At 39.1% G+C, this 17,316-nt stretch overlaps 1 protein-coding gene across 29 annotated transcripts in view; it reads right to left on the bottom strand.

Moving 5' to 3' along the window:
• The window catches only part of TMCC1 (transmembrane and coiled-coil domain family 1), a 261,462-nt gene that overhangs the window by 78,176 nt on the left and 165,970 nt on the right, over positions 1-17,316 (bottom strand). The window contains exon 1 of one of the 29 annotated variants that reach the window (XM_010336917.3): positions 8,490-10,961. The exons of 27 other annotated variants lie outside the window; for them this stretch is intronic. In XM_010336917.3, the coding sequence (XP_010335219.1) occupies positions 8,490-8,531 (42 nt within the window). In that variant the 5' untranslated portion in view covers positions 8,532-10,961. Of the gene's footprint in view, positions 1-8,489; positions 10,962-17,316 lie in introns of those variants that run through there. One more of the 29 variants, XM_010336918.3, reaches the window with a different exon arrangement.

The raw sequence follows: 17,316 nt of genomic DNA, 5'->3' as shown, positions 1-17,316 counted from the left end.
TCATAGTTATTTCTCTCTTTCATGCCTTACATCGAACCCACCAGAAAATTGCTAGCATTGCCTTCAAAATACATCTAAAATCTAACCACATCTTATAATCTTCACTTGTACTTTAAACCATGATCATATATTGTTTGAGTTACTAAAATTGCCTCCCAACAGGTCTATCTTGCCCCAGTATCTGTTCTTAATACTACAACCAGAATGATTCTTTAAAAACCTAAGTCAAATCATGTCAGTCCTCTGCTTAAAATTCTTCAATGGCCGGGCGCGGTGGCTCAAGCCTGTAATCCCAGCACTTTGGGAGGCCGAGGCGGGTGGATCACAAGGTCAAGAGATCGAGATCATCCTGGTCAACATGGTGAAACCCCGTCTCTACTAAAAATACAAAAAAATTAGCTGGGCATGGTGGTGCGTGCCTGTAATCCCAGCTACTCAGGAGGCTGAGGCAGGAGAATTGCCTGAACCCGGGAGGCGGAGGTTGCGGTGAGCCGAGATCACGCCATTGCACTCCCGCCTGGGTAACAAGAGCGAAACTCCGTCTCAAAAAAAAAAAAAAAAAAAATTCTTCAATGAATTCCTGCAATACCGTGAAATACATAGTTGACCCTTGAACAATACAGGTTTGAAATACATGGATCCACTTATATGCAGATTTTTCCTGTATTTTGGAAAATATTTTGGAGATTTGCAACAATTAGGAAAAAAATGGCAAGCTGCATAACCTAGAAATACCAAAAAATTAAAAGATATTATAAGTAACAGTCTATTGCTGACCAGAGCCAGCATAAAACATACAAAATAAGTGTTAATAACAGTTTATGTTATTGGTAAGGCTCTGGTCAGCAACAGACTGTTAGTTATAATATCTTTTAAGTATTTTAATTATTGTGAATGAATGCATAAAATATATGCAGATACTAAGTTTATCATTTAATACCATAAAATCTATACAAATCTAAAGTTAAATCTATCAAAATTTATACAAACACATGGTGCCATTTGCAGTCAAGAGAAATATAAACGAAGATGCAGTATTAAATCATAACTGCGGGCCGGGCACGGTGGCTCAAGCCTGTAATCCCAGCACTTTGGGAGGCCGAGGCGGGTGGATCACGAGGTCGAGAGATCGAGACCATCCTGGTCAACATGGTGAAACCCCGTCTCTACTAAAAATACAAAAAATTAGCTGGGCATGGTGGCACGTGCCTGTAATCCCAGCTACTCAGGAGGCTGAGGCAGGAGAATTGCCTGAACCCAGGAGGCGGAGGTTGCGGTGAGCCGAGATCGCGCCATTGCACTCCAGCCTGGGTAACAAGAGCGAAACTCTGTCTCAAAAAAAAAAAAAAAAAAAAAAAAAAAAAAATCATAACTGCATAAAATTAACTGTAGTATACACTGTGGTACTGTAAAAGTTTCACAGCCACTTCCAGTTGCTAGCAATGAGTGAAGTATTGCAAGTATCTGCTTAAAATGCATGCGACATTAATCACCTCTAAATCATCAGTTCCTCTCTCCAGCACACTGCATATCTCAGTAAAAAGTGTATCTCTTAGGGGTTCTCTATTATTTTTCATTGTGTTTAGTTTAATACTGTAAACCTTGAATAATAACATGAGATGTGTAAGAAGTGTAACTAGTGACACTGATGTGCTCCCAAGAAGCACAGAAAATGTCAAGACATTGTAAGAAAAAGCTGACTGCATGATATGTACCATAGGTTGAGGTCTGCTGTTGTGGTTGCCTGCCATTTCATACAGATAATTTGTCATGTAAACATATGTAAATACAGTACTGTAAATGTATTTTCTCTTCCTTTATAATTTTAATAGCATTTTAACATTAAAATATGTTAATTATTTAACTCATTTTAACTTTATTTTAAAATTAACATTTTCCTTATGATTTTCTCAACATTTTTTCTCTAGCTTACTGAAAGAATAGAGTATATAATACATAAAACATACAAAATAAGTGTTAATAACAGTTTATGTTATTGGTAAGGCTCTGGTCAGCAACAGACTGTTAGTAAACCTTTGGGGGAGTCAAATGTCATACATGGATCTTCGACTGTGTGTGAGGGTCCAGCACCCCTAATCCCCACTTTGATCAAGAGTCAACTGTATTTGGTCTTCCTCTCCTTTTCCTGGCATACAACTACTAAAATCCTTGGAATCTCCAAAGTGATGTGTCTTTTTGTATGCTAGTAAGATGGCTGATGGTTGGCGACTTCAGGATTAGCCAAAAGACCAAGGCACTTCAGCCCCATCCCCCCAACCTCTGAGGGTAAAGGAAGGAAAGTGAAGGTTAAATTAATCACCAATGGCAAGCAATTTAATCAATCATGCTCACATAATGAAGCTTCCATAAAACCCCAAGGTTAGGGAGCTTCCAGATAGCTGAACATGTGGAGTTTCGTGGAGGGTGGAGGCTTAATGGAAGCACACATCCCTTCCCATATGCCTTGCCTATGCACTTTTTCTTTTCTTTTTCTTTAGACGGAGTTTCGCTCTTGTTACCCAGGCTGGAGTGCAATGGTGCGATCTTGGCTCACCGCAACCTCTGCCTCCTGGGTTCAGGCAATGCTCCTGCCTCAGCCTCCTGAGGAGCTAGGATTACAGGCACGTACCACCATGCCCAGCTAATTTTTTGTATTTTTAGTAGAGACGGGGTTTCACCATGTTGACCAGGATGGTCTCGATCTCTTGACCTCATGATCCACCCGCCTCGGCCTCCCAAAGTGCTGGGATTACAGGCTTGAGCCACCGCGCCCGGCCTCACTTTTTCTTTATAATAAGCCAGCATACACTTTCCTTGAATTCTGTGAGCAAATTAACTGAGCCCAAGAAGAAGGTTGTGGGAACCCCAATTTACAGCCAGTTGATCAGAAGTACAAGCAAAATAACCTGGGGCTTTCAATGGGCACTAGAAGTGGGATGCAGTCTTGTGGGATTCAGTCCTCAACTAGTGTGATCTGATACTATCTCCAGGTAAACAGAGTCAGAATTGAATTGAATTAAAGGATACCCAGCTGGTGTCTACTGAAGAATTACTTGCTGGTGGGAAGAAATTCCCACACATCTGGTGTCAGAAGAAGTTGTGAGAAGATAGTGGGACAAACTAAGTCTGTTTTTTCCATTCAATTTCCTTTACACTCAAATGGCCTTCAAAGGCATATCTGATCTGGCTTTCTTTGTGGCAGATTAATAGTCACATTCATTCAATCTCGTAGGCCCTTCCCTTTATTATTTGGCTTTCCCACTCCTGTCAAGAGGTGGCTTCTGGCCAGGCACAGTGTCTCATGCCTATAATCTCAGCATTTTGGGAGGCCGAGGCAGGAGGATCACTTGAGATCAGGAGTTTGAGGTCAAGCGTCAGCAACATGGTGAGATCCCATCTCTACAAAAATAAATAAATTAGAACAGCACTGTGGCACGTGTCTGTGGTCCCAGCTACTTAGGAGGCTGAGCTGAGAGGATGGCTTGAGCCCAGGAGGTCCAGGCTGCAGTGAGCTGTGTCTGTGCTAGTGCATTCTAGCCTGGGCAACAGAGTAAGACCCTGTCTTAAAAAAAAAAAAAAGAGGTGGAATGTATTTCTCCATCCAGTAAAATTGGCTTTGGTCATGGTCTTGCTTTGGCCAAGCAAAATGTTAGTAAATGTGATACAAACAGAGGCTTAAAAAGTATTTGTGTATTGGAGTTTGCCCTTTCTTGCAGCACTGAGACTTCCAGTACTCTTTACATCTCAGTTATTGACAACCTCATCCTTCTAATAGTTATTCAGGCTAAAATCCTTGTAGCTCATCTACCTGGATAAATATTAAAAAGAAAAAATAAAATAAAATCCTTAAGAGGTCCAGCCAACAGCCAGTACCTACTACCAGACACATGAGGAAGGGAAGTCTTTTTTTTTTTTTTTTTTTTGACATGGAGTCTCACTCTGTTGCCTGGGCTGGAGTGCAGTGGACTCACTGCAACCTCTGCCTCCAGAGTTCAAGCAATTATCCTGCCTCAGCCCGCCCCCCCCGCACCCCCCCCCCGCACCCCCCCCCCCGCCCACCGCCACCAAGTAGCTGGGATTACAGGTGTCTGCCACTAAGCCCAGCTAATTTTTAAGTATTTTTTAGTAGAGACAGGGTTTGACCATGTTGGTCAGGCTGGTCTCGAACTCCTGACCTCATGATTCGCCCACCTCGGCCTCCCAAAGTGCTGGGATTACAGGCATGCCACCACTCCCAGTGGGAGGGCATCTTAGACCATCCAGGTCCACCAGAGCCTCCCAACATCTATAATGACGGGAGGCAAGATCAGCCTAAGAACCACCTGGTGGAGCCTAGCCCAAATGGCTGACTCAAAATTATGAGCAAATAAAATAGTTACATTAAGCTACTAATTATTTTTATTTTATTTTTTAAAGACAGTCTCAGTCTGTCAGCCAGGCTGGAGTGCAGGAGCCTCATCATAGCTCACCGCAGTCTCCAACTCATGAGCTCAAGTGATTCTGCCACCTTAACCTCCTGAATAGCTGGGACTACAGGCACACACCATTGTGCCTGGCTAATTTTCTTTTTTTTCTAAAGACAAGATCTCACCATGTTGTTCATGCTGATCTTGAATTCCTGGTCTCAAGTGATGCTCTTGCCTCAACCTCCTGAATCCCTGGGATTACAGGTGCAAGTCACTGTGCCTAGCTAAGCCACTAAGTTTTAAGTTGGTCTGTTACACAGCAATAGATAACTGAGACATTATATTTAATCTTTCACACTCTCAATTCCTACCATTCTTCCCGCCCTTGATTCTTGCTCTAGTCATCCAACTAACCTCTTTTAATTCCTTGTAAACGCAGTGAAAACTCCTGCAGTTATTCTGGCTGTACCCTCTGCCAGAAATGCTCATTCCTCAGCTGAATGACTAACCTGCTCTCCTCTTTCAAGCCTTCCTTCAAATATCTTGTTTTAAATCAAGCTTATGCTTACTGTTCTATTAAAAATGGCAGTCAACCCTCAATGCCCAGCACTTTCAACGCCCTTCTCTCCTCTCTCTCTCTCTCTTTTCGCTTTGTCACCCAGGCTGGAGTGCAATGGCAATTTAGCTCACTGCAACCTCTACCCCGACCCTCCAAGGGTTCAAACGATCCTCCCACTTCAGCCTTCAGTAGCTGGGACCACAGGCATGAGACTGCACATGCTCTGTGAACAGTTCATTCCAAATTACAGAATGAACGTTTTGAAGGATTTGAGAAAACTCTAGGAAATAAATGGAGAGGTTTCAAAAACTAGGACACTATAGAACCCACTCTAGATTTGAACTCATAACTATATTGTAATTTGTACACTACCATGCTCGATGATTGTTTTCATGTTTTTGGTAGAGATGGGGGTCTCACCATGTTGCCCAAGCTGATCTTGAACTCCTCAGCTCAAGAGATCTGCCTGCCTCAGCCTCCAAAAGAGCTGGGATTACCGGCATGAGCCACCAAGTCTGGCTGCATTACTGTTTTTACAGTCTCATCTTTCTCTAATATACTCTATAATTTACTTGTTAGGTTTTCATTTTTTGTCAAATTTCCCAACAAAAATGCTGCATGCGTGCAAAGTATTTGTCTACTTTGTTCACTGATCGATCTGAAGCCCATCTCAAACCCTAAACTCTGGTACACAGCAGATTCTCAAAATCTATTTGTTGAATGAACAAATGATTGGTTTACAACAGCATCTGCTTAGATAGGGTATACTAGAGTTGATGTTTAATAATTTCTCATATATATCAAAATAATCTATGACAAATGTTTTTAAGCTTTAAACAGTTCTTGACTGTTTTTCATCCACCATTCAAATCACTACTTTAGCTATTTCTTTTGAGTGGTACTCAATTAAAAAATTCTACAATAACAAAATAATGTGGGCAGACCATTTGTTGTTCTTATGGAATTTGATCTTTATGTGGCAGTAAGAGACCTAAGGAATAATGAGATTTAGGTCAAGAGGCAGTTTGAAGGTTTAGATGTGAGGGCAGTTTTATCAACCAATGTCGATAACATTTTATCAACCAATGTAGATAACATTTGTTTAAAAGGTATAGCATACATAAGTAATTACACATATATGTTCTAAATTGCCACTGTAAATTCTGGGCATTTGTAGAGAAAACTCAGGCACTGTCAAAATTCTCAAAGAGTTATCTGGAATGTCTGCATCATCTACCTGACTTTAACATAAACGCAAAGATGTGTGGCATTGCAGGCTTACTGAAAAGGGGGAATTATTCATCTTTATAATATATTCCCAGATGTTTACCAATTCTAATCTTGCAAATTACAATACAGATATGAGTTCAACAAATATAGAGTAGGTTCTACTGTGTCCTTTTCTAAACTTCTCCATTTATTTCCTAGAGTCAGCTACATGTTCTCTTCTCAAATCCTGCCTTCAAAACATTAATTCTGTAATCTGGAATGAACTCTTCAAAAATGTGTGCAATCTCATGCAAGGAGGTCATATATGAGCCCCTAACTATAGCAGCTTCATGTATCCAGATTGTTATATAAAGTTTTAGATACTAGGAGAAAGTACTTCACATTTTGAACATTTTAATCATTGTTTCAATGAGAATATTTTACCAGGAATGAATAGTTTGGGTAAGAGAGAGAGAGAGAGAGAGACAAAGGTAGGGAAGCAAAGAAATAGTTTAATCCAGGGGTCCCCAGCCCGCGGCTGCAGACCAGTACAGGTCAGTTGGCTGTTAGGAACCAGGCCACACAGTAGGAGGTGAGCAGTGAACAACTGAATATTACTTCCTGGGCTCCACCTCCTGTCAGATTAGTGGTGGCATTAGATTCTCATAGGAGCATAAATGCTACTGTGAACTGTGCTTGCGAGGGATCTAGGTTGCATGCTCCTTATGAGACTCTAATGCCTGATGATCTGAGGTGAAAACACTTTCATCCCAAAACCATCCCACTCCAACCTCCCCCACAGACACCCTGACCCCATTTGTGGAAAAAGTGTCTTCCACAAAACTGGTCCCTGGTGACAAAAAGGTTGAGGACTGCTGGTTTAACCTACAGTCACTCACTCAGGTACTAACTATATATATATTTTATTATCATACTCTACTTTTGTAAGTTAAGGCAATCACCAAATAAAATCAATTAAAAATGTTTAAATTATGTTTTATGCTCCCCCACCTGACTATTAATAATGAAGAAAAAGGAGTTAACTTCTCTTTTACTGTTATTCTCCACCCACTATTCCTTTAGTACTCTCCTATGAATCCTTTCCTTCTGATCACCCCATTCGCCCTAGGCTAGCATTCTTAATAAAACAGATAAGTAAACTGACCTTTTACAACCTCAGAACAAACAAGATGTGCCAGGGTTTTTGAATCCAAGATATATAACAAACAACAGAAAAAGAGGGTACAGACCAGAGGCACAAATCTGTTTAAAAAGTTGGCATTTAAATTATCAACCATAAGGCCTAAGCGGGTAATTCAATATCAAACTTCAGAGTGAAAAATATGTTTGGATCTTAAAACCAATTGCTCAACAGTAAACAATATGAATGTACATTAACTTCAGAATCAGGCAAAACTGTAAAGAATCTGCTTTGCTTTTGTATTTATCTCTTAGAAAATATGTATCATTTACAAGACCAACTGAAAGAAATGGTAAAATCAAACTATAAGCTGTTTACATGCAAGACTATGGATGAAATGTGAAAAGAGTGATTGTGCTGAATAAAGTTAGATCATCTTCCAATCCAGTTTTATCTGAGAGATCTGTTCTGCTGATCTGGAGATACAAGTTTAACATGGAGATATGTGTAGATTGCTTTACAATACAGAAAATTTCCAAGTCCTTGGGAAAAATACTTTGAAATTAAGTAGCTGAGCACTAAGGAATCTTTCTTTCTTTCTTTTTTTTCTGGCCACCCAGATAATTTTTTTTTTTTTTTTAATGTGAGAAATATTCTGGGTGGCTCTAAACCAAATTCCTATTTGTTATGCATGCCTGGCATCTTCAAACTTAAGCTTTTCCCAAGCAGCCCAAGGCAAATGAAACTCTTGCTCATTGAAGGAAACACTGATTTTCCAGTAACTACTGTGCTTGAGAAAGTGAGGATGACATTTACTCTGCACTGAAGCAGCCCATTACACACAAGAGACAGGACACTCCAGGATGATCTGAGCATGCCCATAAAGCTACAGAGCACCCTCTGCATTCTGTCCAAATAGCTTTGGGTAAAATGAACAACTAGGAAAACACATATCATGCTTCTCCATTATTACAACATTATACAAGTCAGTCCTAAAATAGCAAATGCCCCTGGCTGAGATCTATTGCTGAAAAATGCTAAGTTTCAGCAGCTCAGGCTGTTTCCTGTGTTGGTCTATCCAACCAGCCCCCACTTAAAGCTGTAGGACTAACTATAGGATTCAGGAAGAGATTTTTTTTTTTTTTTTTTTTAAAAAAAAAAGACAGATACACACACATATACAACATACGGTTTCCGAGGAGAGTGAGGGTTCCATGCTTGTGAGAGAGGAGAAGGAATATGCCGAATAACCCTCAGGTTTCTCCCAGATTTGTACATGCTGTACTGTGCCATGAGGTCAGCAGTGACTGACTCCAGCCCTGTGAGGCTGAATTCTACCCTGACAAAGCAGTATCACTGTAATATGAAGCAAGAGGATTCAGGGCATGTTGGCAGCTGTACAGAATGCCTGTTCTAGAAAGTAATGGCAATTCCAAAACAAGAGATCTATGCTGTCACATGAGATAATCTTCAGCCCAGTTAAGCAATAAGCACCCAAAATACTTTGAATCCCAAACACAGGCAGCTCAAAATTTTAATGTTAGAAAAGAACTTTTCTCCTTGAACCTATTTTGTGTCTGGAGGAAGTAAACAGGAAGTAGAAAACTTGAAGAATCATTGGTTAATTTGATCTGTATCATAAACAACATACTGATTCTGATCTGCTCTGTTCCTGGACACTGACCTAGTTGAAGAACCCCAAACCACCTCTGTGACTTTACTACGGAACAGGGAGAGTATTCCAAAAATATATTTTTGGTAATGGATATATGCCAGAACAGAAGGTGTGAATAACCTCATTTCTCACATGTACCCAAAAGGCAAACCTAATGTACATCATAATTTCTTTTTAGTTCAAGAATGTGTGCCTTTAGAAATTCTTCCTCCAAAGACGAGGGGCACTAAAAAAGGAGCCAGAACATGAATTTTCTACCAAGAGAAAACAGGGCAATGCAGATATTCCTTTACATTTTATGGTGTCTCTTATATTATGACAATTCTAGTCTAGACCAAAAGTGACCCAATAGCTTTATAACAAGTAAAATTTAGCCAGGAAACACAAGACAATGGAGATAAAACAAAACAGTACTAATAGGAAGGTAAATCTATATGAAGTTCTTCAACAGTTCAGTGGGACAAGGAGGGATAAGGAATAAAGAAATAAAAACATTTTTCTTCAAGGTGCATTAATTTTGTTTTTATAAATATCAGCTTACTAATATTTATAATTTTTAAAAGGAGATACATATAACCTATTTACAGATTTCCAAATTTCTGATAAAGTTTTTGGGGATCTACATTTGTACCCAAACACCTAAAGATAATCCTACAATTTCTTTTTCTTTTTGAGACAAGGTCTTGCTCAGCCATCCAGAATAGAGTGCAATGGAGCAATCTCAGATCACCATGACAACCTGCGTCTCCTGGGGTCAGGGGATTCTCCTGCCTCAACCTCCCAAGCACCATGGATTACAGCTATGTACCACCAAGCCTGATAATTTGTATTTTTAGTAGAGATGGGGTTTTGCCAGGCTGGCCAGGCTGGTCTCAAACTCCTGACCAGTGATCCGCCCACCTCAACCTAATTGTACAATTTCTAAAACATCTTTTTCATTCTTCAAGAATCTTACTTCAATAAAAACATAACACAGCATCTTATTTTTTAAAGTATCATCAAATAGAAAAAAGTCATTACCGAATAGTTTCAAAGCAGGTAATTTTGAAAGACTGGATAAGCAAGTTTCCTATATTAATAAACGTTTTTTAAGGCCATTTTATAAGAACCTCTGAAAGAGTAATCTACTTTGAACATTAATTTTTTGTTATACTTACACTATGAAAAGAAATTTTGATTCCTTAGTTTTAGGATACACAAGAAACAGTGCCCACAATGGTGGTTATTACCAATTGAAAAGAAACAACTGTACTAAATTTTTTAGTTCTGAGCTTCTTTCTTAGCAACATCTTAACACAAGGCCAAGAGAAAACTCTGGGAAATCAGTTAACAGTACTTTGGTGTATGGGTTTTAGTCTACTATCAAAGGTAGGAGATACAACTAATGTTTCAATTTCATTCTATGAACCAGGATAGAAACAGAAGGGGGCAGCTGATAAATTATATAAATATGTACAGGTACAGATGGTACCTGTATCTATCTGTATGTACAGGTACAAACTTTAGTCCAAAAGGGAATAGGTATTAATATGGGACAAAAAGAGTCAGTCATAACTTATCTGTAGAGAAGAGGTAGGACTAACAACGGAGTGAAACTTTTGCAGCTCTAAATTATTCTCCTGAAAGTCTGAGACAAAAATTTTTAAGTAGAACGGCTTTGTATTAATTTATTCAGTAATTCTTACTATGTGCCAGGCACACTATGTGGGACACACAGGGATACAGAAATGAGTAAGATGAACAGGTTCTTGACCTCTATTGACTTTTGAGATCGTCTGTGTTCTCTAGACTACTATTTCTCAACATTTAAAAACAAAAAAACAAAAAAACAAAAAAAAAAACAACTTACATCCTCTACAATACTGTCTCACTCTATAGTCTAGCTATGCATTCCTACCACTCTGGAATATTTTACTGTGCTTTACTGTCTCTAGTTTATATATACACACACACACATATATACACACACACACACACACATATATATATATATATATATATATATATATATATATTTTTTTTTTTTTTTTTTTTTTTTTTTTTTTGAGACGGAGTTTCGCTCTTGTTACCCAGGCTGGAGTGCAATGGCACGATCTCGGCTCACCGCAACCTCCGCCTCCTGGGTTCAGGCAATTCTCCTGCCTCAGCCTCCTGAGTAGCTGGGATTACAGGCACATGTGGCCACCATGCCCAGCTAATTTTTTGTATTTTTAGTAGAGACGGGGTTTCACCATGTTGACCAGGATGGTCTCGATCTCTTGACCTCGTGATCCACCCGCCTTGGCCTCCCAAAGTGCTGGGATTACAGGCTTGAGCCACCGTGCCCGGCCCTCTAGTTTATATTTTTGAAACAAGAATTATAGTGACTCTACTTTTTTTTTTTTTTTTTTTTTTTTTGAGAAGGAGTTTCGCTCTTGTTAACCAGGCTGGGTAACAAGAGCGAAACTCCGTCTCACCAAAAAAAAAAAAAAAAAAAAAAAAAGACCTGGAACCAACCCAAATGCCCATCAATGATAGACTAGACAGGGAAAATGTGGTACATATACACCATGGAATATTATGCAGCCATCAAAAACGATGAGTTTGTGTCCTTTGTAGGGACATGGATGAACCTGGAAACCATCATCCTCAGCAAACTGACACAAGAGCAGAAAATCAAACACCTCATGTTCTCACTCATAGGCGAGTGTTGAACAATGAGAACACATGAACACAGGGAGGGGAGCACTACACACTGGGGTCCGTTGGGGGGAAATGGGGGAGGGACGGGAGGGTGGGGAGGTGGGGAGAGATAGCATGGGGAGAAATGACAGATATAGGTGAGGGGGAGGAAGGCAGCAAATCACACTGCCATGTGTGTACCTATGCAACAATCTTGCATGTTCTTCACATGTACCCCAAAACCTAAAATGCAATGAAAAAACAACAACAACAACAAAAACAAACAGAGATCAAGACCATCCTGGTCAACATGGTGAAACCCCGTCTCTACTAAAAATACAAAAAATTAGCTGGGCATGGTGGCGCGTGCCTGTAATCCCTGCTATTCAGGAGGTTGAGGCAGGAGAATTGCCTGAACCCAGGAGGTGGAGGTTGCGGTGAGCCAAGATCGCGCCATTGCACTCCAGCCTGGGTAACAAGAGCAAAACTCTGTCACAAAAAAAAAACCTATTGAGCTTTGACAATTTTTTATATACAGCTGTCCCATGACTTATGTCTCAATAAACCGACTGAGAGATGAAAATATTGGCTGGGCACAGTAGCTAACATGTATAATCCCAGCACGTTGGGAGGCCAAGATGGGAGGTCACTTGAGGCCAGGAGGTTGAGACCGGCCTAGGCAACACAGCAAGAACTTCCTCTTAAAAAAAAAACAATAAAATGAAAATATTGCATGTTGAAAATGTATTTAATGTACCTAACTTAGAACATCATGGCTTAGCCTAACCTACCTTAAATGTGCTCAGAACCCTTACATTAGCCCACAGTTGGCAAAATCATCTAACTCAAAGACTATTTTATAACAAGGGATGAGGCTGGGCACAGTGGCTCATGCCTGTAATCCCAGCACTTTAGGAGGCTGAGATGTGAGGAATATCTGAGCCCAGGAGTTTAAGACCAGCCTGGGTAACAAGTGAGACCCTGTCTCTACTTTTTAAAAAAAATTAAAATAAAAAATAGAAAAATAATTTATTGACTATGGTACTGATAGTGAGAAACAGAATAGTTGTATAGGTACTCGAAATATGGTTTCTACTAGACATGTATTGCTTTAGCACCACTGTAAAGTCAAAAAATTGTTAAGTTGAACCATTTTAAGTCAGGAACCATCTGTATTCTGAATATAAGTCCTTTGTCAGATAGGTGATTTACAAATTTTTCTCCCAACACGCAGCATGCCCTTTAATTCTCTCAGTAGCATCTTTCATAGATAAAACTGTCCAGTGTTGTTCTAAAAGTTTCATAGTTTCTTATATATTAATTTGTAATTTCTTTTGTGTTAATTTTTATATAAGATGTGAGAGATTCATGTTTTTGCATACATATTTCTACTTTTTCCAACACCTCTTTTTGAAAACACTATCCTTTCTCCATTGAACTGCCTTTGTACTTTTGTGAAATATGAATTGGCAATAATTATGTGGGCCTATTTCTGAACTTTCTATTCTATTCCATTAATCTACATGCCTACTCTTTTGTTAATACGGCTTCATCTTGATTAATGTAGCTTTATGGTAAGTCTCAAAGCTGGGTGGAATAACTCACTTAACTTTATTTTTCTTCTCCAGTATTGGTTGACTCTTGTAGTTCTTTTGCCTTTCCATATACATTTAAGAATTAGCATGCCAATTGCTACAAAAAAGTTTTGCTGAGATTTCTGATTGGAATTTTGTTAAAAGGATAATAGGGAACTCCTACCCAGACTGTGCGTACATAAATATATAAACAGCTTAGATGAAGTGGACCAAAAAACAACAAACCACCAGAATCACCTAAGATGAAATACATAACCTGAATGGTTATATAACTGTTTTTAAAATGAAATTTATAATTAAACATATTCTGAAAAAGAAATCTCCCTGTGGTTTCCGTGGTAAATTCTACCAAACATTCATTAGAAATAAGCCAATTCTATATAATCTGTTCCAGAAAGCAGAAGGAGGAGGAACTCATTTTATAAAGCCAGCATTATCCAGATACTAAACCTGGAGAAGACCTATGAAAGAAAACAAGACAGCACACCAACAGCCTCATACTAGCAAATCAAACCTAGCAATGCATATGAATATATTTATATGCATTGCTAGCAATCCATTAGTATATATGATATACCATATCCAAGCAGGACGTTCAATATTTGAAAACCAAGCAAGGTGCAACAATAGCCCAGAGAAGCAAAGCCATATGATATCAGTTTACACAGAAAAAGCATTTGAGAAAAGTAAACAGCCACTCATGATTAAACTCTTAGCAAATAGGGCTGGATATGGTGGCTCATGCCTGTAATCCCAGCATTTTGGGAGGCCAAGGTGGGCAGATCACATGAGGCCCAGGAGTTTGAGACCAGCCTGCTCAACACAGTGAAACCCTGTCTCTACGAAAAAATACAAAAATTAGCCGGACATGGTGGTGCATGCCTGTAATCCCAGCTACTTGGGAGACTGAGGCACAAGAATTAATTGAGCCCAGGAGGCATAGGTTGCAGTGAGCCGAGACTGCACTACTACACTCAAGTCTGGGTGACAGAGTGAGACTGTCAATAAATAAATAAATAAATAAATAAATAAATAAATAAAAACTTCTAACAAATTAGAAATAGAGAAGAACTTCCTCTTTTTTTTTTTTAAACAGGCATGAGCCACCGTGCCTGGCCAAAACTTTTTTTAAACAGCAGCTAACTTTATATTTATTGGCTCAAGCCATCTTCCCACCTCAGCCTCCCAAGTAGCTGGGACTACAGGTATGAGCCACCAAACCTGGCTAATTAGTTTTTTTGGTAGAGACAAGGTTTTACCATGCTGCTTGGGCTGGTCTTGAACTCCTGAACTTAAATGATTCGCCTGCCTCAGCCTCCCAAAGGCCTGGGATTACAGGTGTGAGCGACTGTACCCGGCTTCCCATATGCTTTAAATAATCTCCAGATTATTTATAATACCCAATGCAATGCCTACACACATCACTTTACATGGATTCAACATAGTATTTGGTGTGTGGCAAATTCAAGTTTTGCTTTTTGAAACTTTTGAATTTTTTTTTCTAAATATTTTGTGTAGATTGGCATAGTATCTATCTTGCAACCTTGCTAACCGTAGTACTTGCATTGTTACCCAGCCACAATTTTTGACCAGAATTCTCAATTGAGAATTGTCAATTCTCTTCTGAGAATTCCAACATCAGTTAAGTTTTCAAAGTCTTTGCAGTGCTTTTTGAATCTGTCCCACATGCACCAATACCCTGTTGCCAGCCTGGGACTTGGCAATGGTTTAACCCCTACTTCACTTCTCAAAGTCTAGGTATGGTGTTTGGGGTCAGGTTTCTGCATGCACAGTGCATGAATAAGCTCAAAAATTCATAATAAAAACTAAAAGAGTTTATTTCCAAATCTTTTACAATCTCCCAGTACTTTCTAGGTCAATGGGGTTCCCCTTTCTCATTACCTAGTCAGAAAGCTGGTGTGTTATTTACTCTGCTCAGCCATATAATTTCCATAATAGTACCTTTGTTTGGAGGCAGGCAGATGAAGGAGGGAGAAAAATGCAACTGAGACTCATTCCACCCTGTTGGGACCACAGCTCCACTGGTCTGAGAATGATTCCCTGCAATCAGTTTTAATCTCTTGCTAGATTCCAATCTGCTATCACTGTAGGACTGCTTGAGGTTCATGATGCAAGAGAATAGAGGAAAGAAACGGAAAAAAGAAAAACAAAAAGTTTCTGTACTTTCTCTTAGTATTACAATATCCCCTTCCCATTCCTTGAACCAGAACTGAAGGCTTCTCCTAGAGTTCTCTTCTCCACATTAATGTCCACTTAGCAGCTTTAGGCTGTGTTGAGTTCAAGCCTGGGGATACCAGAGAGAGGAAAATGATAAATCCTGGTTCAACAGTACTTCAAAATCTGCAACTGCTTTTTTTTTTTTTTGAGATGGAGTTTTGCTCTTGTTACCCAGGCTGGAGTGCAATGGTGTGATCTTGGCTCACCGCAACCTCCGCCTCCTGGGTTCAGGCAATTCTCCTGCCTCAGCCTCCTGAGTAGCTGGGATTACAGGCACATGCCACCATGCCCAGCTAATTTTTTTTTGTATTTTTAGTAGAGATGGGGTTTCACCATGTTGACCAGGATGGTCTCGATCTCTTGACCTCGTGATCCACCCGCCTCGGCCTCCCAAAGTGCTGGGATTACAGGCTTGAGCCACCGTGCCCGGCCTAAATCTGCAACTTCTTAATGCAACTTTAAGGTATGTCTTTTGGAGTCCTCAAATAGTTGCTCTAGGCCAGATGTTTTAGCTGAGTTCAGTAGAAAAGACAGACAAAATGTGTTTGCTCCATCTTACCCATAACTGGAATCTTAGACTGCTGAGTTCTGAGGTGAATTGTTACACAAAAATAGATAACTGGAGTACAATGCAACTTAAGAAGCAATCATTTAAGTGTGGTACACATGAAATAACACAGCCTTTACACATCTTCTCTAGAAAAGTCACCAGATAATTATAAAACAGATGCTATCAGTTCAGTGGCAGACCATTCTCTGCTTTCTTACCTTGGCTTCTAACAAACAGATTCAACAGTTTCACTATTGGAGTAATCAAAGTGATAGCAGTAAAAACCATAGAAGCCTCTTAGATGTGGGTTTATTCTGCTGTCAGGGATAATTTGTCAGTAAGGGTTTGAACATTTCATTCTTTCTTGACCTTGAATGGTATCAGTCAGAAGAGCTAAGAGAATCACTGGAGGAAAAGGGAGCAACAAGGAAAAATTTGGAAAGTGAAAATGCCCTAAGGGAAAACATTTTTCCTAAAGTTATTCTGGTATAGAACTCCTAACACAGAGTTTTTAAAGTTTTGTTTTGTTTTTCAATGCTCTTGAAAACAGACTATTTCACCAGCAAGCAGCATTCCATTCAGAATAGCCTACTACCTATTTGTATAATTAAGAACTAATATTTCCTGAGTTAAAAAATCTAGGATGTCAATCAGCTCCACTGGCTTTCAGAAGCTTTGCCCAATATCAGCAAATCACTACGTAGAAAGTAACTGTGTAGATACCACCATTTCACATCCACAATCAGGCAAAAATTTTAAGTGTTTGTGAAGACACAGATCAATGGGAACTTTCACACACTACTGATAGGCGTAAGTTAGCACAATCACTCTGGATAGCAACTTAGCAATATTTAAATAGATGAATATCTATTTAAATACAACCCAGTAATTCCATTCCTAGGAAGTACTAGATAAATTAGTATATACCAGAGAAATCCATATATTTGCATAAGAAGACATGTTCAAGAGTATTCACTATAGCACTGTTTATGAAACAATGAAATACTGAAAACTATATGTCCATTAACAGGAGAATCAACCGACAAACAGTGGTATGTTCATAAAACAGAATACTATATAACAAGTAGATCAGAACTATATGTATCAATGTAAATAATTTCAAAAGCATGACATCAAGTGAAAATAGTTAAAGAAATTTTGTATATATAGACTTGCATAAAATGTAAAAGAGAATCATTAAGGTAAAATTTTAAACCATGTAAAACAAAACTATATATTGTTTAGGGACACATGTATATGCAATACAAGTATATAGACATAT

The sequence above is a fragment of the Saimiri boliviensis genome, chromosome 8, assembly GCF_048565385.1.
Source record: "Saimiri boliviensis isolate mSaiBol1 chromosome 8, mSaiBol1.pri, whole genome shotgun sequence".
NCBI classification, from domain to species: Eukaryota; Metazoa; Chordata; class Mammalia; order Primates; family Cebidae; genus Saimiri; species Saimiri boliviensis.
The sequence above is the reverse complement of the archived record's forward strand: the minus strand, read 5'-3'. Positions and strand labels throughout refer to the sequence as shown.